The sequence below is a fragment of the Syngnathoides biaculeatus genome, chromosome 1 (assembly GCF_019802595.1).
Source record: "Syngnathoides biaculeatus isolate LvHL_M chromosome 1, ASM1980259v1, whole genome shotgun sequence".
Lineage (NCBI taxonomy): Eukaryota > Metazoa > Chordata > Actinopteri > Syngnathiformes > Syngnathidae > Syngnathoides > Syngnathoides biaculeatus.
The window spans coordinates 6114910-6142586 of record NC_084640.1 but is presented as its reverse complement, the minus strand read 5'-3'; the positions used below and the strand labels follow the sequence as shown (position 1 = coordinate 6142586).

Below are 27677 nucleotides of genomic sequence, written 5' to 3'. Positions count from 1 at the left end.
TGTGGGAAGAAACGGGGGTGCCCATAGAAAACCCACGCAGGAACGGGGAGAACATGCGAACTCCACACATGCCGAAGTCAGATGTGAGGCAGATGGTCAAACCAGTCATCCACCGTTCTGCCTTAAAACAAATACTTAGCAAATAAAAGCACAATTGCCTTTGTCAATAACTTTCTGTCACAACAGCAATACAAAAATATCCGCATCGTCTTTTCCTTTCAGCTTGTCCCGTTAGGGGTTGTCACTGTGTCATCTTTTTCCATTCACCTACTGCATCTTCGTTTCTCACACCTATAGAGCTCATACACCTACGTCATAAAATCACCTGACATCGCCATGTTGACAGTCTAAGAAAGCATTGTTGACAGTTAATTCTGTTGGGACGAAACAAATGTCTTATAGCATGACATCCAGAGTTTTGTCCAATAACATTAAACATTTAGAAGGTGCTAATAAAGGAAGGTACGTGGAAAAATTAGAAGCACTGGGCAAACAGGACCCATATTTAATGGCGAAGTCGATGTTTTCACCGATAAATTGGGCAATGGGATATACACATGTATCTGGTGAGTAATTCGTTGAGATTTACACAGAAATGTTCAAAAGCGTATAAAAGTGTGAACCCATGCAAATACTTAGTTGCTGGAGCCGTTGTCAATCAGGAATAAATAGTGATGGACTTTTTCGGTTTTGACGCGGAGTCTGACTATTCTGAGTCCTACGGGCGGAACGTAAGTGTGTAAACAAAGGCCCCCGGAGCTGTGGACGGGCCCTCGGAGCTCGCTTGCGGCCCGCTTCCTGTCCGAAGAACCATCCGAATATTCAACATTATTGACAGTCACAGGTTCAAATCTATATGGACGTTTTCCTCAATCTTCCCGATCAACCGATACTTCTTTTTTTCATCAGATGAGGATACGTCAGAAATCAGCGCTGGCCACAACTGTGTAGGAACGTACCCGAGCCTCAGGTTGAGCACATGAGATGTCACATCCGCGCAGTTCGGTCATGTGACTCTCCAAAATGTCAGCGTCTGCGAACATTCAAAATTGCCGATATAGCCAACCTTAAACCTTTATTTATTTTAAAGTTCCAGTACCAATGACATGACCTATCTGATACATTATTTTTAATGAGTGGACTTTCCCTTTAATTGCCAAAATCCATCAATGTTTTCTGGTCTTTTCAGCTGGTATTCTAGAGAATGATCTCTTTGAAGATCGGTCTTGTCTGTTATGACAACCAACAGCACAACAGGTCTCGGGCATTGTGAATATTCTGCTCCAGTTCAATGTCACCCACAATGTCGAGCAGCTCTGTTTGACCGGCAATATGGATTTTGAAAACGGTGACTTCACATGCACAAGCTCTATAGACCAGTGCAATGACAATTGTGCAAAGGGAACAGTTTAAAGTAACAAATTGTGCGATAGTCTACAAAATATGTCACTAATATGCATAGTCATTAGACCAGCAGGATGTGAATGTCCTAACATAGCACAAGGCAGAAAAATTGTATGTTTGCTGATCAAGAATTTAATGACCTAATTGCCAGAGTTAAAAAACTGTTTGAATGCCTGCTAGTTTTGACTTTCATTAATCTGTAGTGATTTCCCGACAGAAGGCGCTGGAAGAGCTGGTGGCCAGGATGTGGAGGCCTGCTCTGGACCAAGTTTGTATTGCGTGCAAGTCCTCAATGGTGGGTAGCGTGGTCCTGACAATCTGTTCAGCGGTTTTCATTGTCCGTTGCAATCTGTTTGTCCTTTTTTGTGGTGGCCCCAAACCAGACTGTGATGGAGGTACACTGTACTGATTGGATGATCACTGTGTAGAACTGTCTCAGCAGCTCTTGTGATAGGTTGTGCTTCCTCAGAAGCCGCAAGAAGTACATCCTTTGCTGAGCTGTTTTGAGTGGAGGTGATGTTCGTCTCCCACTTCAGGTCCATTGAAACTGTAATTCCCAAGAACTTGAAGGTCTTGACGGTTGACACAAGACAGTTGGACAGCGTCAGGGCAGGTGTGATGAAGGATGCCTCCTGAAATCCACAATCATCTCCAGTCTTGAGAGTGTTCAACGTCAGGTTGTGTTGACCACACCAAAGTTCGATATGCACACTCGTCGACGTGGTTGATGACCGTGGTGTCATTTGCGAACTTCAGAAGTTTGACAGTAAGATGCCACGAGGTGCAGTTGTCCGTTTAGCAGAAGGGAGAGGACACAAACTTGGGGTGCCCCAGTGCTGATAGTGCGCGTGGATGAGGTAGTGTCCCCCAGCCTCACCTGCTTGTCCTGCCCATTAGGAAGTTGTAAATAGTTGGCCAGCTTGCTAGAATGCACCTTTATGTGTGTGCGCTCGACATATTGGCCACACTTAAATCAAGGGACAAAGTGTCTTTTGTGTCTTTTTTTGGGGGGGGGTGGCACCATCACACTGCCTCGTGATCGACGCAATGAGTACCCCTTGTGTAACTCAATTTCCTTTAACATGGCTCATTATGTTGATGACTTTCAACGTAAATGCGCGCGCAGTACATGAAGCAGCTCGGAACACCTGCTTTCGGCCTAACTAACAGTAGGGAATACTAGTTGGTTTGGAGGAGTTCTGTTTAGTTAGCAACGTTTATGAAGTAAACGCGTAAATTAATGTCAAGTCTACACAAAATAAGCGACGTGTTTCAAGCTCAATTTTTTTCTACTCGTAAGAAATTTTACACGAGTGATTTTTCATGCTCGACTGTGCAGATTTGCGAGCACGGAGGCACATGAGCGTTATCGCTCTCGTCAAATGTGACAGACTGGTATTTGCCTGTAGGTACTGTAGGTGTTAAGTACAGCAGGATGCCCAAGCTAAGCTAAAGGCCTCCGCCATCACCGAAGGCGGGCCACAAGCTCCGGCGGCGGCCGCAACGAACTATCAAGCGGCGGAGGCCGTTAGCCCCAAACGCCGAAGCTCGGCTCGCGGCCTCCCCCACCACCGAAGCTCGGCTCGCGGCCTCCCCCACCACCGAAGCTCGGCTCGCGGCCTCCCCCACCACCGAAGCTCGGCTCGCGGCCTCCCCCACCACCGAAGCTCGGCTCGCGGCCTCCCCCACCACCGAAGCTCGGCTCGCGGCCTCCCCCACCACCGAAGCTCGGCTCGCGGCCCACCGCCGGAGCTCACTCGTCAGACTCCGCGTCATTCTCGTCCGAAGAACCATCTGCGGCTGCCAGCCCGGAGCTCCTGGGGGCCTTTGTTCACGCACTTATGTCACGCGTAGGCCTCCGAGTAGTCAGACTAAACGTCATTCCATCCGAAGAACCATCAGAATATTTAATATTAATTACAGCCACCGGTTCAAATCTGTATGGAAGTATTCCTCCGTCTTCCCGATCAACCGATACTGCTATTTCTTCATCACATGAGGATAAATCTTTGAAATCAGCGCTGGGCATAATGGTGTCCCATGTAATCCAGCGTTTGGAATGGCATGGTACACGTCATATACGCCCACGTAGATCATGTGACTCGCAAAAATGGCAGCGGCCCTGAAAATTCGTCATTGTTGATAAAAATTGTCTCAAAACACTCTTAAATGAGAGAGGATTTAACATCACATTGTCAAAATATGGTACATATTACATGACCTATTGATACACTGTTCATGCAAAGGACTGGATTTCCCCTTTAAGGATTGTTCCATGTAGTCTTACCCACGTTCCCAACTTGTTCAGTAATATATTATGATCTACCTTATCAAAAGCCGTGCTGACATCCAACAAGACCAAAATTGACACCTTTCCTGAGTCAGTATTCAACCTTATATCATTTAGCATTTTGATAAGAGCAGATTCTGGACTGTGATGAGTTTGGAAACCTGATTGGAACTTGTGAAAAAGTCAATTTTAATTGATTATTTGCTGCAAATCAGGTCGCACTGACTCCGCAACGGTTTTGAAAAAGTCAGATGATATTGGTTTCAACTGCTGAACAGTTTTCTCTAGTTTTTTGGTCATCTGTATTAAATTCTGACAAGTTAATAAAGTTTTTCCTGGGTGGCTTCAGATGTAAAATAATTTTATCATTATGCTGATTTGTGCTGACATTTGACCTCATGGATTGTAGTTTTTTTTCACTAAAATAACAGGCAAACTCATTGCAATGGGCAGCTGTTACGAATTCTGGATCGATCTTGTGCGCTTTTCAACCACAGTAAAAGAGCACGAGTATTGTTTAGGTTCTTCCTGATAATTTCCTAACGAACTCTTGCTTAAAATTTCAAAGACACAGTCTGTAGAGGTCATCATCAATTTTGAAGGCACAGAATGCTGCCTTCAACGCTAGGGACGAGGTGAACCTAAAGACAACGAGGGCCAACCTGTCACGTGGCATCAGAGAAGTTAAGAGACAGTACTTGCAGAGGATTGCTGACCGCTTTAATGAAAGAGACGCCAAGAACCTGTGACGTGGTATCCCGACCACAAAAATCACCACAGCACTGAAAATCCCTCTGCCTCCCAACGATTGGGTGCTGCTGCTGTTGTTGTTTTTGACCAGGGAGGGAAATAGCGAGTACTTTAGTTGGTGGTTGTTGGCTGGGACACATCTGGTAGGTCGGGTCTGTTTGTCCATTTCTCTTGGATGGCCAACGTCATAGCCGGGTCTCTTACAATTGTATCTGTTTTTGGATACGGGGGAAATCGTAGATGACTTGCTCCGCAGTCTCGTCACCCAGCCCGCATTTTCTGTAGATGGTGTCCACCCTGCCAATCTTGACCATCCAGTACTTCAGGGCGGGGTGATAACGGAGCCGACTCAATGTCACTTGGTCTATGCGTGCGTACGTCATATATGCTTGGCGGTCGATCCGGCTGGCCCTGTCGCCGTAGATTCACTGCGTTCGTTCATGGGATGCTGACACGCCCCTTGTCGGCCTACTGATCATTGCTTTTGCGGTGTTTTAACGGTGGTCGACTTTGGTTTGGTCTGCGACCAATCCAGATTTCGTCTGGGCATCTGCTCGCTTGTTGCCGACGATACCACAATGACTAGGGCACCAAGTGAAGGTCCACCCGACACCTTTGCTTCGTGAGCTCAGACACGAGTATGAGGATATCTTGTTCGTTGTTGTTCTTGAGGGTGTTTGACGGGTGAATTATCTGGATGTGAATGAGGAAGAAAGGCTGTCACTGACCCACTCGGGCTTTCAGGATGATTTCGTCGGCTCGGATGATTTGCAACGCCTTGACCATTGGTTTGATCTCCGCCTGGAAGGAGGAACACGATCGGCCTGTTGGAATGTCCAAGGAGTGGTGGACTTGGGGGTCACTTGGATGGCCAGTGGTGACGACGATTCCAGTGCTCAGTGCTAATCAGTGTTTGTAGAGGACCATGCTGAAGGTTTCCCATCCTTCCTCCAGTCGTTGAAGATCCCACTTCTTGTCGGCTTCCACATCTCCTGACTTGCTGGTGGTAGTCACGAAGACGTGTTCACCTGTCTCCAACCAGGGTGGAAGAAGTTCTGGCTGCTGGGGGGTATTGGATGCTCCAAAGATGGATTTCCAGATCTCACCGGCCGTCTGACGCAACATCATCTGCGAACAGGCTAACCTGTGGGTTGTTGAGGTTGGTGGTAAGGTCATTGATGTAAAAGAGGAACAGGAGTGGTGGGAGACCTGACCCCTGGGGGTCGCCCTGCGTCAATATTCTACTGCTGTCTCCGGACAGTGTACGGGGAGCACTCAGAAGGACTTATGCAATTAAGGGCTTCAGACCGAATGACATTCCTAACAGAGTCCTGAGAGATTGTGCGGATGAGCTCACCAATGTCCTCACAGAAATCTTCAACACCTCTCTTAGCCATGCTGTTGTTCCAACCTCCCTCAAAGCTATAACCATCATCCCGGTCCAAAAGATGCCATCGCCAAATGACATTCCTGGCCTGGGGGCACATTACTGTTATTAAGCACCCACCCCCTTTTGGAGAGGTGAGTCAAAGATTAGAAAGTATGATGCTGATTGCCAAATTATTGTGTCATAAGGTTGCAAAAAAACAAAACTCAGCACATTGAGAAGGTTAGGCTGGAGCTGCTTTATAGCAGAGCGTGGTTGAGTGACAAAATAAACCAAGGTTGAATGACAGAATAAGCATTATAAATGGTATAATGCTATATGCGTATTACACAATATACAGTGAAGAAAATAGGTATTTGAACACCCTGCTATATTGCAAGTTCTCCCACTTAGAAATCATGAAGGGGTCTGAAATTTTCCTCGTAGGTGCATGTCCATTGTGAGAGAGATAATCTAAAAAAAAAAAAATCCAGAAATCACAATGTATTTTTTTTCTTTTTATTTGTGTGATACAGCTGAAAATAAGTATTTGAACTCTTCAGAAAACCAATGTTAATATTTGGTACAGTAGCCTTTGTTTGCAATTACACAGGTCAAACGTTTCCTGTAGTTGTTCACCAAGTTTACACGCACTGCAGGGAGGTATTTTGGCCCCCTCCTCCACACAGATCTTCTCTATATCAGACAGGTTTCTGGGCTGTCGCTGAGAAACACCGAGTTTCAGCTCCCTCCAAAGATTTTCTTTTGGGTTCAAGTCTGGAGACTGGCTAGGCCACGCCAGAACCTTGATATGCTTCTCACGGAACCACTCCTTGGTTTTCCTGGCTGTGTGCTTCGGGTCATTGTCATGTTGAAAGACCCAGCCATGACCCATCTTCAATGATCTGAGGGAAAGAGGTTGTTCCCCAAAATCTCACAATACACGGCCGCGATCATCCTCTCCTTATTACAGTGCAGTCGTCCTGTCCCATGTCCAGAAAAACACCCCAAAGCATGATGCTACCACCCCCTTGCTTCACAATCAGGATGGTGTTCTTTGGATGGAACTCATCATTCATCTTCCTCCAAACACGGTGAGTGGAATTATGACCAAAAAGTCCATTTTGGTCTCATCTGACCATGTGCTTGTTTAGGCAGGGAAACCTTCTGTGTCATGCATGATTTCAAAGCATAACATCTTAGTGTATTACCAACAGTCACCTTGGAAATGGTTGGTCCCAGCTCTTTTCAGGTCATTGACCAAGTCCTGCCGTGTGGCCCTGGGCTGATTCCTCACCTTTCTAAGGAACAGTGAGACCCCACGATGTGATATCTTCCATGGGCCTCCACTCTGATTGTGATTGACTGTCATGTTTAGATTCTTCCATTTTCTAATGATTATTCCAACAGTGGACCTTTTTTTTCACCAAGCTGCTGGGTAATTTCTCCATAGCCCTTTCCAGCTGTGTGGAGTTGTACAATTTTGTCTCTGGTGTCTTTGGATAGCTCTTTGGTCCATGTTACAAGTTTGAGTCTTACTGATATCGTATAAGGTGGACAGGTGTCTTCATGCAGCTAACAACCTCACACAGGTAGATCGGATTCAGGATAATGCATGGAGTGGAGGTGGACTTTTAAAGGCGGACTAACAGGTCTTTGAGGATCAGAATTCTAGCTGATAGAAAGGGGTTCAAATACATATTTGCAGCTGTATCACACAAATAAATCATAAAAAAAAATCATACATTGTGATTTCTACATTTTTCTTTTTAGGTTATCTCTCTCCCAGTGGACATGCACCTATTATGAAAATTTCAGACCCCTGCATGATTTCCAAGTGGGAGAACTTGCAATGTAGCAGGGTGTTCAAATACTTATTTTCTTCACTGTATATTGTACATAATATCTACATCATACATTGCACATGTGCATTTGACTAAGACCAGAGGGGTGCTTTTTGACTGCTCTGACAGCTCTATACTGTTTTTCAGATACTCCACCTACCTCCCTCTTTAGACGAAATGATATCAAAACATCTGGCATAGCCATACCCTCAGAAACTCCAGTGGGACGACGGGAAAGACTCGCCACCCTTGCTGCCACGATTGGAACTTGGGAAGATGACTTAAGCCACGCGAACTTTTCAAAAGAGGAATTCCCTGCAAAGCCTGCTGTAGCCTTTGGTTCCAAGTCAATCTGTAGAGATGCAAATTTGGCTGCTTCCACTAAACAAAGGCCTAAGCCTGTGATGACAACTTCAACAATGAGCAAGTTTTCAACTGTCCAAAATCAGGTAAGTTTGCTTGACATTGTACTTCATTATTCAAAAAAAAAAAAAAAATCATAAATTTCTTTGTGAAAACACTTTAACTGAAATTTATTTTTTACACGGCGAGCAGTCTACAGTGGACCACAACTCAGCAGTATGGATTTGTCATTGTTGGAAAAGAGAGCTCAACTTTCTTATTTTGGTGAAGAGGTGACTTGGTACCAAAAAAACAAATGGGGGTATCCATCTATCTAATTTATTCTGTTTGTCTGAGGTCAGTTCACAGGGGAAGTAGCTTTCACAGGAATGCTCAATCTCCCCAGTCACTTCATCCATCTGACTAGGGGGATTACAAGGTATTCCCTGTTAACTGTGAGACAGTCTCCCCAGCGTGTCTGGGGTTGTACGCAGAGTCACCTCCCAATGGGATGTGCCCAAAACTCCTTATCAGGGAAGTGTGTGGGAGGCATCCTCACCACATGCACAGCCACCCAATATTCCTCCTCTGTGTGAAGCAGCTCTACACTGAGCACCTCCCAGATTCCTGAACTTTTCACCCTCTCCCTCTCAGGAAGAGCCCAACTCTACGAAGGAAACTCATTTCAGCCGCTTGAATCTGGGAGCTTGTTTTTTCGAACATGACCGAAAGGCTGTAATAGATGACGGTAGGGACTTTGATCGACCTGTAAATTAAGACCTTCACCGTTTAGCTCCATCTCTACAATGGACCGATACAAAGTCTGCATATCACGCCAGACGCTGCACTGATCCACCTGTCAAGCTCTCGTTTCACTCGTCTGTAACTCATGAAGAAGACCCCAAGATAGTTGAACAGCTGCATTAGAGAATGGTGGAGTCCTTGGCATGAGCATTCTCTAGTACCCGCTCCAAGGACTATAAAAAGGATGGATATTCTGAACTGCTGTTGGGTGCCTAGCCAAAAATAGCTAGTACTCGGCTTCACGCCAGGGATGCCCAATGCGTCGATCATGATTGACAAAAACATCGCCGCGACAGTTTTGGTCAATCATGTGACCGGATGCCAGATTACAGTATTGTTTCTGTTTAGTGGTCTTAAATTCAAGGTGTTGATGTCTCAAGGGAAAAAGCTCTTTGAGTCTGCTTGTCCGTGTTTTGTTGGACCTGTAACGCCTGCTACAGGGCAGCAGGTTAAACGGGTGGTGACCAGGATGGGTTGAGTCCCTAACTATGTTATTAGCTCTTCTGTGATAGTGAGAGCTGGCAATGTCCTCTAGTTACAGCAGAGAATGCTGAATGTGCTCTTCTGGGCACTGATCACTCTGCTGAGCTTTTCTGTCAGCTGCTGCACATCCATCATACCACACTGTGATGCAATATGTAAGGATCCTCCAGGGTGGTTCTGTATAAAGCCACCAGCATCTTATCTTCCAGATTTTTCTTCTTGAGCACTCTCAGGATATGGTGTCTCTGCTGGGCCTTTTTCACCACCGCCGTGGTGTTTAAAGTCCAGGAGAGGTTGTCTGTGATCTGTACTCCTAGAAATCTGAAGGAGTGGACTCTGCACAAACTCCCCATTGATGAGCAGTGGAGCCAGGTCCATGCCGCATTTCCGGAAGTCCAGGAGGATTTCCTTTGTTTTTGTGTTTTTTAGTCTGAGGTTATTTGCCGAACACCACTTTGACAGATTTGGAATCTCATCTCTGTAGGCAGACTCATCTCCTTTGCAATGAGGTGAGCCCGATCACGGTGTGATCATCAGCAAACTTGATGACAGAGTTGCTGGGATGGGCTGGTATGCAGTCATGTCTGTACAGAGAGGACTCTATACACAACCTTGAGGCGACCCGGGGCTGAGGGTGATTGTGGAAGAGAGGTGTGGGCCAAGTCTGACAGACTCTGGACAGTTTGTGAGGAAGTCTCTAATCCAGCAGCAGATGGAAGGAGATAGTCCAAGGAGGCTGAGTTTGTCAACCAAAATACCTGGGATGATGGTATTCAAGGCTGAGCTAAAGTTCATGAAAAGCATCCTCGCATTGTTCCCTTGATGTTCCAGATGGCTCAGTGCAGTGTGGGGAGCCATTGTGATACATCCTTGGTGGACCGGGATCCTCTGTAGGCAAATTGGTAGGGGTCGAGTGAGGGAGGAAGTGAGACCCTTTTATGATGAGCACCTAGCCTCTCAAAGCACGTCATGATCACAAGCATGAGTGCAAGAGGCCTGTAATCATTCAGACTGTCAGTAGCTGGCTTTTTGGGGCACAGGAATGATTGTTGCAGATTTCAGGGCGAAGGTAATTGGTCGTTGTTGCAAGGAGGAGTTGTTGAATTTTTTTTTTCTCATAAAAACACCGATCAGCTGATCAGGACAGGCTTACAGTACCTTCCCAGGCACTCCATCTGGACTAGCAGTATTCCTGTTGTCTACAGTCCTGACCAAACATCTCACTTCATGTTTCCGAAGTGTCAGTGTCCTGCCAATGGTAGGTGGTGGTGATGAGACTGAATCTGATCTGTTAGTCCTAAAGTGGGAAAAGTATCTGTTTAGTTCATCTGCCAGCGACCTGTCTGTTTTTCCGGAACACATCTGGTTATTTTTGTTGTAGTCTGTGATGTGCTGTAATTCCCCCTCACATCTTTTTTGAGTTACTTTCTGTGAAGCAGTCTTCCTATATCCTTCTCTACAAACGTTTCTTTTGTATGGTGCTTTGGCCACTTTGATGCCTCTCTTTAAGTCAGTTCTGGCAGCACTGTATTGTACCTTGTCCCCTGACCTGGAGGTGACTTTGTCGCATTTTAGGAGTACCTTAGTCTCCCGGGTCATCCGGGGTTTTGGGTTGGGGAAAAGCCGGATCAGCCTGCAGTTTTTGATTTAAGACAGAACAGTATCTATCTGTTCCTGGAGGTTCTGGTATTCAAATAATTCGTAAACAATGCGTGAAAAACACTTCTGCAGCTGAGAGAGTGCATTCTCAGGCCATGTTGTAATTGTCTTTGTTTGTTTTTGTAGAGGGATGTATGTGGGGGTAAGGTAAACGCAAACATGATTGCATTCAGCGTGATGAGGTACGGGGGTGGCCCTGTATGCATGTTTAATATTGGGGTAAACATGGTAACGGGTTTTATCTTCTCTGGTGGACACATTTCACATACTGAACAAATTTGGGTAGAATAGTCTTTAAACAGGCATGATTGAAGTCACCAGGAACAATAAATACTCTGTCGGGGTGGACGAGCTAGTGTTTGTTTACAGTTGCGAGCAGACTGTAAGGGCTGTGCTAAAGTTAGCATCCAGCGAGATATAGACAGCTACCACAGTGACTACCGTTAGCTCCCTTGGTAGATAAAAGGTTCTGAATGAGACTGCAATCTCAAATCATCAATTAGTATTTATACTGCTAAATTGACTCATTTGCGAACAATGCTTATTTAAAAAAAAAAAAAAGTCTGTTTGCAGAGGTAAGCGTGTGGCAGCAATACGCTAATTGTTTTTTTTTTTTTCCCCAGTCATAGTGAATGCTAGTTTGTGTAAAACCAGGGGTCATTTATTAAAATATTGGTATTTGTCTTGAAAAAATCTGTGGGTACATCATGATGTGGGATTGATTTGAGAACAGATCCAGCAACGAAGTATTTGTATGCGTCCAGACTTTTATACGCGTTCAAACTCTTCTGTGTAAATCTCGACAATTTATTCACCAGATACACGTTTATATCCGGTTGTCCAAGATAAGCGGAAGCGAATTAACAGTCCAATTTCTTATTGGCGCAAACATTGACTTCGGCATTAAATATGGGTCCTCGATGCCAAGAGTCTCTTATTTTTTCCATGTACCTTCGTTTATCAACTGAATGTTTTAACGGTATCGGACAAAACTCTGGGCGTCGTATTTTTGTTTCGTCTCTATGGAATTACCGTTGAACAATATTTTGTTTGGCAATATGGCTAGTCACGTGATTTTGGTGACTGTACACGAGCTCTATCCATCTACGCAATTAGAGAAATCAGTGAAATAGAAAATACCCTTTTTAAATATACCTGAGGCATGTTTGTGTGGCATTCCCACACCACCCTCCAGGGTAACTGGAAAAAAACGATTATGTGAAGAGAATTTTCTCACTTTTATGAAAGTGCTCATTTCATGTTTTTTGGTTTTTAGAAAATTTCACAAAAGATGGCTGCCACTTGTCATGGAGCAACATGAAAAGTGAAATTGTGAAATTTATCAAGAGATTATAATAGTTTTAATAATAATAGTAAGAATGATTTATCCACTTGTATTTGTAGTTTGCTGGGGCATCAATGTAGTGTGTAGGTCACATGGTTGCTATGATGCTGTTTGTCTTGAGCCTTCTGCTCCACATAGCGTGTGTGTGTGTGTGTGTGTGTGTGTGTGTGTGTGTTTATGTGTGTATATATATATAATGTTAATAATGGATTTCCTAATATCAACAGGCTGTGTACCCTTCAACCAGGTCAAGCTCTCAGAAGACGGACAGTCTGACAAACAAACCAACCCTTAAATCAAGTACAAGCCCCCAAAAGACCTCAGTCCAGGCAGCATCTGTTTCACCAGGTTCTACATCTTCAGGATCACGGCAATATGATCCTGTTTCCAGGGGTCCCAATTATACGTCTCTCCGTCAAAAGCCACAACTCTGTTTCAAGCAACCTATGTCCAGCTCTGCTGTCCCACTGGCGAAGGCAAAAGCTATTGCCCCTGGTAAAGTACACTGGCCCTTCAATTTTTGTGTGCGTTTCTGATATACGTGCGCGCTTGCTGGCACACACATACATGAACACGGTGTAACCTCGGAATTCAGACAAGTCGTTCTTATGAAGTGTTCAAAGGCCGTTTTGTTTAACCTTAAACATTTTTGTTTTTACGTCGGAAATACAGAATTTTTCGGACTATAAATTTTATTTATTTATTTATTTTTTTTTTATATCATAGTTTGGCCAGGAGTGTGACTTAATCTTTCGCACTGACAACCGTAAGAGGGGGCTCTCGGCCCGTGTATCTGTAACTTATAACAACTGAGAAGGACTGAACAAAAATGCCATTGAAGAGAAAATCATATTCTGCAGATTATTTTAAATAACATTATGATGTTGCTAACCAAGGATGACAACAGTACTTCTTACCATGAATACGACTTGAATGAACGTCATTCAATTCATTTGCCATCATGATGGTGGGATGGTGAACGGTTCTTGGCGACCAAGACTTGTTTTTTATTCGCTTCATTATCTGGTTTTTATGCGAAGTTGGCAAAATGTTAATTGGCACCATCGAGGACGAATGGTTTGGCATACTGCCCGTCTGTGAATGTAGACACAGAGCAGAACCCTCCCTCTCCACAAAGGCTGTCCAATGTTGTTGAAAACTTCGGTACTCATTTTTTTTCTTTGAGCGACATTGTTCAAAAGCGTTTACATAATTACGTAGTTGTTCCGATACGATAGCCGTTCGACTCAAAGCCTGTGGACAACGGCAACCTCACTAGGACAAAGTGTCTCTTCATAATTGCTAGACCACAGCTTCCGGGTGAATCCGGCATCCAACTTTCTGGGAAGTCATTGGATGGGTCAACAAAGTATGGACTTCCATGACAACGACTCTTAATTTATGTTAACATACCAGGCACGTTTTCAGTTGTCATGTAACGTGAGGATACCGTTCAGCCTGTTGTTGCCTCGATTCTATTTTTATTTGAAATTATTCATCATTTAAATTTTAAATGGATTTTATCAAATAAATTATACTCCAGTGTGACTTATATAGGTTTTTTCTTCATTTTTATGGGTTTTATGGGTGGTGTGTCTTGTACTCTGGGGCGACGTAAAGTCCAGAAATTACAGTAATCTAAGAGCTCAATCCGTTCCCAACCTTCAAATAGTAAATTCCCATTTTAATTCCCCTTCATGTGAACAAATGTCCACCCTGTATTTAAAGAATAGAAAAATGCAACAATTTAAAGCAACTTAAATGGTGACTTACTTTAACTTAAATCTTGGGGTGCCCCGGTACTGATAGTGCACGTAGATGACTATCAGCTGCTGTGTCATTGCCGTTGGGAAGTAGGAGATCCACTGGGAGATGGCAAGCAAGACGCTGAGCTGGAGAAGTTTGGAGGCTTGTTCCATTTTGGGTTCTTCCAACACCATATCTCGCTCTTTTACACTCTCGCCACATTCTTGCTTTGGATTGTGGCGAAAACCTTTTTGTTGTTTGTGACTAAATCCTGTAAGCAGCGGAGATTACCACTTTTGCATCGGTGTCTTGCATCTTTAACAAGCTGGAAAGCTTCTTTTTCACTGTCCATACTTCCAAACTCATCATCAACATAGAAGTTGCATTGTACAAACCTTACTGTAGCTTCACGAAACTTTCCAGTGCCTTAAGCAGGCAGATGGTTAAATCCGAACTTTGCAAATCCTGGTAATGATGTGGCAGTGAACAAGTGAACTTTCATGCAAAATACAGATGGTGGAGCTTCCAAATTTTACTGTGGTCAGATCCGTGTCATCCATTGAAGTTACATGGCTCATGAAAAGATTCAGATTGCAGCATTTACATTTAGATTAAAACATTTTTAATAACAATTTTGTGTTTTTGCAAACTTACAATGAAAATCTTAAACAAAATACATTGCTAACCAAACCAAGCAAATTGTGAACTATAAATTTGAAAGGTACCTTCCAACTTTGTTTGATTTTTTTTTTTTTTTTTTTTTTAAATCCATAATGAAATCCCCATCTGTTTTTCTTGGCGTAAAACTGAATTATTGCTTGTAGAATATCTTTACCAATGCACGTTGAAAGCCGAATGTTAATGTTATGTTGCCTCCTATAGAGAGTGCGTGTGATGTCACTGTTTGCTTACGACGCCATATTGCCGGTCAAAAACTGAACCCGAGCAGATTTTTCACAATGCCCAAGACCTGTTGTGCTGTTGGTTGTCACAATAGAGGAGACAGTTTCGAAGATATTCTATAGAATACCATCTGAAAAGACCAGAAAAGCTCGATGGATTTCAGCAATTAAACGGGATGGGTGGTGCCCAATAAAATACACAGGCATATGTTGCGATCATTTCAGGTAGGAATTATTCTTCTCAATCTAAAATGATTTAAGAAGTATTTATAATGCCAAGTTGACTCATTTGAGAACAATGCGTATTTAAAAGAAAAAAAAAAAACTGTCACAGAGATGTTTACGGAGGAGATGACTTCCTGTCCTATATTTAATTTTTTTTACACAAACAGGATATGGATGATTATAACATTTTAAAAACAGCAACACCAATCTATAAATACTTGGTTCATTACAGACGTGATAAAGTGTGAGCTTCAAACACTCCAGTTAGTTTTGTTGTCAGTTTAAAAAAAATCGTGAGGCCTCCTATATTGGCAATAACTTAAAAAAAAATCATAGCTCGATCTAATGCCATGGCTTATGCAAGTTATGGATTACAAGATCTCGTAGTTGGTAAATTGCAACTTACATTAGTCGTCACAAAATGAGACTTATTTAGTTCAATTCTACAGGACACAACATCTATGACCCATCCAGCAACAAAGTATTTGTATGCGTCCAGATTTGTTTTTGCTTTCAAACTGTTCCGTGTAAATCTCTATGACTTATTCACCAAATACATATGTATGTCTAGTTGTCCAAGAAAGGGTGGCGGATTAACAGTCAAATTACATTGACATCGACTTCGGCATTAAAAATGGATCCTCTATGCCAAGTGTATCTAATTTGTCCACGTACCTTTATCACCTTCTAAATGTTTAACTGTCCCATCCAAAACAAACAAAACATGGGGTGTCATGCTATCAGGCATTTTCGTTTCATCTCAATGGAATTAACTTTAAACAATGCTTTGTTTGACCGGCAGTACGGTGGCGTAAATGAAAATCATGTGATGTTATGTTATGGTGGAGGTGCATTCCCTCTATATTTAAAATACAGAATTTGCTTTTTGTGCACTGTGTTCTGTGCTTTCGTCCTCGATCAGGCTGTCGAAGGTGGAATTTTAACATTACACACCATCTCATCCTGCACTTTCTCTTTTGGCTTGAGACAAGACCTTTCTCACTCCAAAAAAACCTCCATCCAATTTCACCACTTTTCACCACATTTGTACATACGCTGACTTTCATGGCATCTTAAAGAAACAGCATTTATTTTTTCAATTTTGCCATTATAATCGAGAGTAAACATCAGCGGCCTGTCTAGCTCATCTTCGATCTACATTGCCCAGACCCTGTTGCTAACTAAAGAACTGGTGGTGGGTGGCGCGTAAGGATCCTGTCATTGTAAACCACATTCGCTGGGGCACAATGCTAAGCTATCGTAGCAACATAATCAAAAACTTTTACTGGTTGAAAAAAAAAAAAAAGTTGTCACGAAGGCAAAACTAAGATACAGTATGTATCTAATACCTTGACGAGAGGTAGCTCACCTGGGTTCTTTCCTCAATCTAAATTAGAAACTAATCAATTAACACAATGTTAATTATTCTAAACTTCCATTACAACTTTACTCTTTGCTTGTGCACTTAATCCCTCTCTAAAGGTCTCAGAATTATTTCCTCTTTTAAGTTAATGTTCTGCTAATTTAAATAATTAAGATACCAAAAAAACTGGCCACTATTTTAACTGACTTGCAGGTAGTCAAATAATAAACCTGGTTATGTAACAAAAAGTGTGAACATTTAATAACAGAATAAAGGATGGAAAATCAAATATGTATACACAACAAACAGTCAAATAAACAAAGTCAACATAACAGGTACACAATGCAGACCAAAGATAATCCGACTTAACTTACATTATGCGCCCAAACAAATATAACCTTGCCGGCAAAACAAATAAAATCCAAACCCCAATGTCTTTGTTTCAAACTGCAGGAGTGACAAACGTCGAGGGTTGTGTCCAATGGTCCAGCCTCATCCAAGTCATGTCGGTCTGATACGTTGCAAAGGTTTGTCCTTGTACTTCAATGCAGGCCACGCTAGCGTTAGCTCATCGCTAGCGTCCTCGTCTTCTTTCACGTGGTCCAACACAGGCTTCGCTCGCTGGCGTTAGCTTATTGCTAGTATCGTAGCAAAGTTCCATGCATCCACTTAGCCTCTGTATTCGCAGCGAATTCCACCACGTTACACCATGATTTGAGTAGTCCACTCAAACGACACACTATCACCATTCAACTGTCAACTGTCCTTATCGAACACATTGAACAATGTTGATAAATGTCCGCCTTTAACTTTTCTTTCTCTTCAAACAACAACCCGTACCTCGCACTCGGTCCAGCCTTTATTTCTTCCTCGTGTCTCTCCTGCATCTCCACACATCACTTCCTGTCCTTCTTAAACAGATTACAACAGTAAAATGACAAAAGTATTTCTTTTCACGAATTAAGAAAATTGAAATAGAAATTCCTTCTACAGAAAATAAATTCAGCACACACTTTAACAAATATTCCACCACCTTGTATAAAGAAACCCTATTACCTAATTGCTATTGCTCTATTTATTTTAACTTTTAACTATGATTTTTTTTTTTTTAACTGGATTACAAGTACATTTGGGAGCCAGTCAACGGCATGGACGAGACAATGTGCACAACAAGGAAATGGGTGGGACAAGAAAAGTTGCTGTGTGAGGCTTCGATGATTCACGACCAATCAGCTCACAGGATAAAGCTACTTGTGGTCTCATTGGTCGATGTCACGCTGTGAAACTTTTTTTTTTTCTTCATTGTTCCACATGTTTTGCTGGGGATGTACATTACCTTGTATCAGTCTGCGTTGCTTCACGTAATGTATTACGTACTCTAAGCCGATCTGGCTTTTTTGGGGGGCTAGGGGGTTGAAAGACAAGCGTGATACAGTGAATCCAGAATGCACAAAGTCGAGGGATTATTTCATATGGGCATGTTTTGCCCACTCTGGTGTTGGGCCTATTTATCGCATAACATCATCATGGCTCGGTTTGTACATGTCAAAATACTTGAAATGGTCATGTTTCTTAATGCTGAAGAGAACATACCCTTGAAATGGGTGTTTCAACAAGACAATGACCTGAAAGACACTAGTGAACATGCAAAGTCAAATTTGGTTTCATACCAGCAAGCAAAACCAAGAAATGTAAATAAACTGTGGAATGTCGTTAAGGAATCTTGGAATAGAATAACAGCTGAAAGGTCCCACAAGTTGGTTGACTCCATGCCACACAAATGTGAAGCTAAGTTATAAATAACTGTGGTTATACAACTAAATATTAGCTTCGAAGTTTAAATAATTGATCAATCCTAGAAACATAAGTTTCCAAAAATAGTTTTGAGTTTGTAAAGTCAATTGCAGTTTTTTTTTTTTTTTTTTAACACACCCCTTTCAGCCAATTGCCCAATTGCGCTGCATTAAGAGTCTATCACGAATGCTTGGTTGTCTGAGAATGTACTGCACTTACTGGTAATTTGTCAGACATGTATCCATCCATCCATTTCCTTAGCCGCGTATCCTCACAAAAGTCACGGGAGTGCTGGAGCCTATGCCAGCTGTCAAAGGGCAGGAGGCGGGGTACATCCTAAACCGGTTGCCAGCCAATCGCAGGGTACATTGAGACAAACAGCTGCAGTCATAATCACACTGAGGGACAATTTGGAGTGTCCAATTAATGTTGCATGTTTTTGGAATGTGGGAGGAAACCGGAGTGCCCGGAGAAATCCCACCCAGGCACTGGGAAAACATCGAAACTCCACACAGGCGCAGCCGGGATTGAACCCGGGTCCTCAGAACTATGAGGCCAGCGCTTCACAGCTGCGTCACAGTGCCCCCTGTTTGACAGTAGCAATAAATAAATATACTGAAAACGTGGATTAATCTGGGTAGTCACATTGGACTGCAATTATTTTGGACACTACTGTATGTCTACAGGGTCGTGAAAATGTTTGCCCCCTCCAAAGTAATTCCCTCAGAGACAAACCACAGAAATACATAATGCGGTTTTCAAATGACAATTCCATTTATTAATGCAAAAAAAAAAATCCAAACCTTTCTGACCCTCTGTGGAAAAAGTAGTTGCGTTATGACCCTAAAAAAGCCAGACTTTGACTTGGCCACTCCAAAACCATTATTTTATTTTTCTAATCATGCTTCGCTGTTGGCGTAATGTTCTTTTCAAATGTTGTGCTATTTTTACGCCAGATGTAACTGGCTGGACACCACCTCCTCGTGTCGTCCTAGTCAACTAACTAGACCTAGGTGAAGCCCGTGACTCGCGTGACGTCATGGTGCTTCACAATGTTCTGCTATTCCGATGGCTTTTGGATGAACAAACTGCTAAACTTACCTCCTGAAAGTTGTACTTGAGCATGTCACCAAAGCTCTGATTGACCCACTGGCAGACATCACCATCTGCCATGAGGTGTTCATTCAAGTTTTGACACTGCTTTGAGCCAATGACCGCGACTTTCATCTGCAACGGTGCACCCTAATTATCTCTGGTTTCTCAATGACTAACAGAGCTAAAAACTGTAACTGTTCTCCATTGGACTACTGTCTCTACGATGCTCGTCCATCTGGTCTACGTCTCTCCAATTGAAACAGTCACCCTACTCATTGGCTAATACCTGGTCTGCTGCTGAACCAACCTAAAGAACGGGACACGTTTCTCTGCCACCTTGTCAAACTGCCGCATGAAGAGCACAACTGCCCCATTGTGGTCGGTGCGATAAATTTGCTATTTGATAAATTTCGACTAGCTGACAAATGACGTCATCCCAGCTGGCCTTGTCTGACATTAGAATCTTGACTTTTAATTAACGCTCAAAAACGTTTGCTTTCCCAGTAATACCTTGCTGCCATCTGCCATCACTGCAGTGGGGTTATGCGTCCTAAGCCTGGAATGGAATCAGTGCTCATTAATAATACACTGCTTTCTAGTAGTTCCTAATTTGCCACACAAAACTTGTCTTGGCGTAGATGTATGTTGAACTGACCCTTCAAGTTGACACCATTAACAATGTTTTATGGTCTCCCACTATTAACTCCTCACACCATGTTTTTCAACCACTAAACCTTAAGTTGGGAAAACTGTCCCAGAGGCTCGCATAGTCTTGAACATAGACAAAGTAAAAGTGTCAACTGGTTGCACGCGTTAATTGATAACCCCTTCCCAATGCCTAGCTCTGGGGGAGTACAATTCACTATTCCCACTGAGAGTAATGACAGTATCTAATTAGACCTGGCTACAGACCAGCACCTGGTAATTCATACGCTCAGTACAATCCCACCTGCACCCCAAAGGGTTTCTCCCGCGACTTCAACCACTTCCCCACACTAATTAATTTAATTTCCAGAAGTTTCATTAACTATGCAAAAACGCATCAAAATATTTTTCTTACCATCTGTTCACTAATATGTGAGTTTATTTGACGGCACGCTTGCCGATGTATTGAAATCCACACCTCAAACATATTGGAAATCATCCAAAGAAATTGGGCTGAGAATCAGGAAGAATACTGGACTCAACAAGGCTCACTCATCTTTAGGTCCAATTTCTCGATGTCTGAAGGTGCCACGTTCATCTTTTCAATAATTATACACAAATATAAACATGGAAATGTCCAGCCATCACATTACTCGGGAAGGAGATGGGCTCTGTGTTTTTGTCCAAAATGTGCTCATCAACACCAGAACAAAAGCTAAAAACCTTGTAAAGATGCTGGATGAAGCTGGTCGGAATGTGTCATTATCCATAGTGAAACTAGCCATGCATGAAAGGCCACACAGGAGAATGCAGCTGTTACTCCTAAAAAGACAGATGACAGTTTGTAAAAAATACACCAACAAAGATCTTAACTTCTGGAGACATGTCCTGCGTTTTGATAAAACTAAAATGGAGCTGTTAAGGTGTCATGACAGTTATATTTGGAGGAAAAAGGGGGAAGCTTTGTAGATGTGAGAACACAATACAGACTGAAGCATGGCGTTGGCAGTATCATGTTGTGGGGCTGTTTTGCTGCAGCAAGAACTGCAGCTCTTCATAAAATAGATGGCATCATGAAGAAAGAACATTACATGGTGATACTAAGGCAGCATCTCAAGACATCTGCCAAGCACCTAAAACCTGGGCGCAAATGGGTCTTCCAAATGGGCAATGACCTTTAGCATACTGCCTAAATGGTTTAAAAGTGGCTTGAGGATGATAAAGTCCATGTCTTGGTTGGAGTGGCCATCTCAAAGCCCAGATCTTAATCGTGAATACGTGAACAGTTCTGAAAATACGTGTGTGAGCAAGGAAATCGACAAATCTGACTTGGTTACACCAGTTCTGTCTGGAGGAATGGACAAGGATTCCAGCATGTACTCTCAAAAGCTTGTGGAAGGTTAACCAAAATGTATGACCAAAGACATGCAGTTTGAAGGAAATGCCGCGCAATACTAAGGAAATGTATCTAAACTTTTAACCTTGAAGAAAATAATCTAAATAGCCCCAAGAAAATCTGTCTCAATAATGTGGCTTTCAACAAAATGCAATAATTTTGGTTCTACTGACTGAACTGTCTGATTTGACTTAAGACAGTGAGACAAAAAAATGCAATGTTTTTGTGCAATGTATGTAGACTTCTGGCTTCAACTGTATATATGTATTATGTATATATTTGTGTAAGTGTATATATGTGTGTGTATTGATATACTGTATATATGTGTATTCATATTGTGTGTGTGTGTGTGCCTATATTTTTTTTATACAGTGTGTGTGTGTGTGGTGTGTGTGTGTGTGTGTATGTATGTGTGTATGTGTATATATATATATATATATATATATATATATATATATATATAAAATTGCACCCTTTGTCATTATTTTGCGGTAGCTCAAGCTTAAAATGTTTTTTGCATTAATGTATACTTGTGTTAAAGGTACACGATTTGCACGGAAATGCTCACTTCATGCAAATCCAGATTGTTGATTTATATAATTTCCTTCACATCATGTAACACTGTTTTTCCACCTGCTACGGCCAACAGGTGTTCAGGTAAAGTCTTTCCTGGACCGGTTTGATGAGAGATGCAAAGAGCGCACAATCTCCCGAGCAGCCGGAAGCAACCAGCTATCCAAGGTAATTCATTTGGTTACACCACATAAACTTGTACAAAACAGGCTCATTGCAGGCCAAACATTAAAAACGACCACATCTGATCCAACCCAGAAACAAAAATTGGTGGGTAAATACGGTGTGGGTTATATATATCACAAAGACGTACACTAAATTCACAATAATCCTTTCCTCCTCTTTCCAGGAGCGTGAATCTGAGATGGCTCGGGAAACCAAGAAATCCACAGACCTCAAGGTTTTAACCATGTTTGTGTGTTTGTGTTGATGTGTGTGTATTTGTTTGCATGTGTTTTTGTGTGTGTGCGCACGCATGCGTTTTTGCGTGTTGTGTATGTTTTTGTATGTGCGCATGCGCAACCACACAGTATATTTGTATGTAAGGGGGCCCCACTGTTTAGTGATAAACATGTTTCAGACTGAAAAACATTTTTTTACTGACATTACTGAAATAACATGTCATGTGAATTACACTTTTCATGTTTAATGCTGACGGCTGGCACACGCATTTATCGTAGGTAAATTAACATTTACTGTTAACAGGCAATGCCTTATAGAGTATTGCTAAATATCCAGTTGAATTGACTGCAATGTCACTTTATTACACACACCCTACACTCAGTTTGATACTGACAAAGTGCCACAGTGCCATCAATTAACGATATAACTGCAATTAGCATAAATGTTCAACACATTCAACAAAACTACTCGTAACATTAACACACATTATTAACAAAGATGATTGATCATCACTAAAATCAGTGATTGTGTGGTCCAATACACTAGTCACATTGGTCTTTCTATAACCACGTATGCGATAACCCACTTACGGCTTATTGGCCAAGATTTCAGAGCAAAATAGAAGGCAAATTAGTACATTTATAGAGTAAATTGCTGCAATACATTGGTTTGTAAATGTATTTTCGTTTTAATTAATGTAAATTCCTTTTTGTTTAAAGCGGCACGGTGGAGCAGCTGGAAAGCGTTGGCCTCACAGTTCTTTTTCATATCCCGGCCCCGTCATTGTGGAGTTTGCATGTTCTCCCCATGCCTGCATGGGTTTTCTCTGGGCACTCCGGTGTCCTCCCAAATCCCAAAAACATGCAATATTAATTGGATACTCTAAATTGCCCCTAGATGTGATTGTTCGTGCGGTTGTTTCTCTGTGTGCCCTGCAATTGGCTGGCAACCATTTCAAGGTGTAACCCACCTCCTGCCCGTTGACAATTGGGATAGACTCTAGCCCTCCCTGCGACCCTTGTGAAGATAAGTAGCTAAGAAAATAGATGGATGCTTTGTGTTGCTTTTTTGGAGATAAAATGAGCATCTAAAAAATGACATTTTTTTCCCCATGTTTTATGTTTTGGAACTGGGTTCCTCAGTTTCAGTTTTTGGTTTAAGTCAATTTTCATTTCTCTTCATCTCTAGTATAGTCGATATACACAGTATGTATCTGTAGTACATTGTATGCTTTGTGTTAAGTGTTGGTTTCATTTCTTCAGTACAATATTATATCTTTTTTTTTTTTTTTTTAAAGGAATGCTTTGACAAACCTGTGGAGAGCAACATTGCCCTGTGTCAGCCAAAAGATGAAGCAAAATCACTTTTTGAGGATGCGGAAACTGCTGCAAAGGGTCTTCCTCCAGGTATTCACAATAATTTCAGATTATGAATTGCCCCTTTTTTTTTTTTTTTAAAAAGTTTAGTTTTTGCGGTTTTTTTCTTTTATCTACAATGGGTAAAAAGACACTTCAAATACTCATTTTATTGTAATTTATTTTAAATGAGAATTCAGTCTTCATGGTCCATATTTCACAAACAAGTACATTAGATATATTTTTTTGTTCAACAAAATGAAACTGCTAGCTCTCAAGCACAATCCCGGCACCTCCAAAATGACAACTGTTAAGGGAAAATGACAGCTTGCTTAGTTTTCACTTTGTGCAAGGTTATATTATACCTTACATTGTACTTTCACATGAACGACAGCTACTACCCTCAAATTATGTTTGATTGCTGATTCAGTCTACAGAAAAAAACGCTAATTAGGGTTTCAATTTCAAATGATAAAAGCATGGGGGCGGCTGCTATCCGTCTTTGCAAGCTTTGTCAACCCAAGTATACATTTTATTTGCTCTCTCATATACACAACAGTTGTTTAATTGCTTATATCCAAAATTTTACTTCTTTGCCGATCCATCAACTTCCTCTTCCTCATCGTCACCAGGCTGTTTTTCTTCAATCTGCTTTCCACAAAGTGAATGGAGCTCCCATTTTGAACAATCCTCTCATTTCACATCTTCCTCTTCAGCTTGGGTGCTCGGGGAACGTTTCAACTTCAGCCCAGCACTTTGGAGGCATTGTGAACTAGAGAGTTTGTCACAAGCAATGTTTTCATAGTTAACAAAATCTTACAAAAAAAACAAAACTAAGATGTAACGAATATTTTTCAAAGAGAAATAAAATAAAACAAGTGTTTTACAAAACAGTAACTTAAACAACATTTTATGTTTGCCGAACTACGGAGAGCAAAAATGTCCTGAATAAATTTCACACATTAGATTAGGATTGATTCTTTGTGTTCAGTTCTTTGGGAAATATAATTCACTTACAATGTACAAGCGAAGCCATCGGGCAGTTGTAATGAAGTGACTCCATTGGGCATTGTATTGAAAGTTTGCCAGATCAAGCGCAAGTTTAGCCGCGAAACAAATTTTATATCTAAAGCTGTATTTGTTTCTACGTGTTGCCAACAAAAACGACTAAAATGGCTACCAAATAGCTAGGGCCTTCACATAACCTCCATGTTGACTATTCATTGTTTAAGTAAAATTCAGAGAAACTGACAACTGGTGAGTCTCACATGCCACTTAGTTCCTAAAAGTTCTGTCTTGGTCTCATTAGACCATAGAATCATATTTCTCAGCTTCTTTGAGTCCTGAAGGTTTTTTTTTTTTTTTTTTTTAAACGTCATGGCGGCTTTCATGTGTCTTCCACTGAGGAGAGGCTTCCATCTGGCCACTCTGTAGTAAAGCCCCTAATGGTGGAGATTTGCAGATTGACGGTTGACTTTCTTGAACTTACTCAAATCTCCCGACTGAATCTCTGGAGCTCAGCCACAGTGATTTTCGGATTCTTCTTTACCTCTCTCACCAAGGCTCTTCTCCGCCGATTGCTTAGTTTGGTCGTATGGCCAGCTCTAGGAAGGGTTCTAATCATCCCAAAGGTTTTCCATTTAAGAATTACGGAGCCCACTGCACTCTTAGGAACCTGACCTGCAGCAAAATTGTTTTTGATGACGTTGTCTTGCTCTATGCATTGCCGATCTCTGAGCTCTTCAGGGAGTTTCTTTGACCGTATTTTTCTCTTATGCTCTGACATGCACTGCGAGTTATAAGGTCTTACAGTGAAGAAAATAAGTATTTGAACACCATGATATATTGTAAGTTCTCCAACTTAGAAATCATGGAGGGGTCTGAAATCTTCATCGTAGGTGCATGTCCACAATAAGAGATAATCTAAAAAGACGATTGTTTTTTAACGATTTATTTGTGTGATACAGCTGCAAATGAGCATTTGAACACCTGAAAAAAACCAATGTTAATATTTGGTACAGTCGCCTTTGTTTGCATTTACAGAGGTCAAACGTTTCCTGTAGTTGTTCACCAGGTTTGCACACACTGCAGGAGGGATTTTGTCCCACTCTTCCACACAGATCTCTAGATCAAACAAGTTTCAAACACGGAGTTTCAGCTCCCTGCAAAGATTTTCTATTGGGTTTGGGTCGAGAGACTAGGTAGGCCACGCCAGAACCTTACGAAGGCACTCCTTAGTTTTCCTGGCTGTGTGCTTCTCATGTTGAAAGAGCTAGCCACGACCCATCTTCAATGCTCTGACTGAGGAAAAGAGGTTGTTCCCCAAAATCTCACAATACATGGCCGCGGTCATCCTCTCCTTAAGACAGTGCAGTCGTCCTGTCCCATGTGCAGAAAAAAAACCCCAAAGCATGATACTACCACCCCCATGCTTCACATTAGGGATGGTCTTCTTGGGATGGAACTCATCATTCCTCTTCCTCCAAACACAGTTAGTGGAATTATGACCAAAAAGTTCCATTTTGGTCACATCTGACCACAAAACCTTCTCCCATGACTCCTCTGTATCATCCAAAGAGTATTTGCAAACTTAAGACGGGCTTTGACGTGTGCTGGTTTGAGCAGGGGAGTCTTCCATGCCATGCATGATTTCGAACCATGACGTCTTAGTGTATTACCAACAGTCACCTAGGAAACAGTGGTCCCAGCTCTTTTCAGGTCATTGACCAAGTCCTGTCGTGTAGTCCTGAGCTGATTCCTCACCTTTCTAACGAACAATGAGACCCCACGAGGTGATATCTTGCATCTTGCACTCTGAACAGTGGACCTTTTTTCACCAAGCTCTTTGGTCTTGCCCATGTTACAAGTTTGAGTCTTACTGATTGTATGTGACAGGTGTCTTTATGCAGCTAACGACCTCACACAGGTGCATCTGATTCAGGATAATAAATGGAGTGGAGGTGGACTTTTAAAGGCGGACCAACAAGTCTTTGAGAGTCAGAATTCTAGCTGATAGACAGACGTTCAAATACACATTTGCAGCTGTATCACACAAATAAATCGTTAAAAAAATCATACATGATTTATAGATTTTTCTTTTTAGATTATCTCTCTCACAGTGGACATGCAACTACGATGAAAATTTCAGACAATCGGTAAGATTGTCTGGGGTGGACAGGACAAGCGGATGGGGGGATGCTCCTAAAACCGTTTTAAGGTTATTGTTATGTTGCCTCCTATGTTTAAAATACAGAATTAGCTTTTTGTGCACTGTATTATCTGCTTTCATCCTGCGTCAGGCTGTGGCAAGGTGGAATTTTAAAATTACACACCATCTCATTCTGCACTTTCTACTTTGGCTTCAGACCAGACCTTTCCCACTCGGAAAAGGAATAATCTCGACCATTATAAAACACATTGATGGGCTGTGTAAGTACTTTAACATTCCCAATTATGAGTGTATGTCTTTAATAGGGGGAGCGGGTGGTTGTAAGGTAAACTAGGAAAAGAGACTGTGGCTGTGCAGCGGTCGTTGTTCGAGAGAGTTCCGTGTGCTGCCTAAAAGAAACTAGTGGCTTCTTTTAATTTTTTACGGTATGTATGTGAATTGTGCCATTGGATGTAACAACCAGTCATCTCTCACTCGTTGAATCACATTGCAAAATGCCACAAACTAAATAGCTGCATGTTATACTTTCAATTTGCAACGCAGAATATCTGCGAGACTGCATCTATGGTGCACAATTGGTCATACACGCAGTTTAGAAGGACCATTGGCTGTTTTTTTTTTTTTTTTTGGCCATGCCGTCCCGCGCTCGACCAAGAATGCCTCGTGATCGACCAGTCTGTCACGATCGACGCATTGATCACCCCTGATCTACAGCCTGTCTCACC

The 27677-nt window shown here is 42.0% G+C and overlaps 1 protein-coding gene across 6 annotated transcripts in view; it reads left to right on the top strand.

The window, feature by feature from the left end:
• Positions 1–27677, top strand: part of anln (anillin, actin binding protein) — a 103017-nt gene that overhangs the window by 5175 nt on the left and 70165 nt on the right. For 5 of the 6 annotated variants that reach the window (XM_061843268.1, XM_061843536.1, XM_061843447.1 and 2 more), the window contains 6 exons: positions 1622–1699; positions 7802–8103; positions 12515–12782; positions 22103–22194; positions 22376–22426; positions 23726–23834. In XM_061843268.1, coding sequence (XP_061699252.1) covers positions 1622–1699; positions 7802–8103; positions 12515–12782; positions 22103–22194; positions 22376–22426; positions 23726–23834 — 900 coding nt within the window. The remainder of the gene's footprint in view (positions 1–1621; positions 1700–7801; positions 8104–12514; positions 12783–22102; positions 22195–22375; positions 22427–23725; positions 23835–27677) is intronic. The other variant, XM_061843360.1, reaches the window with a different exon arrangement.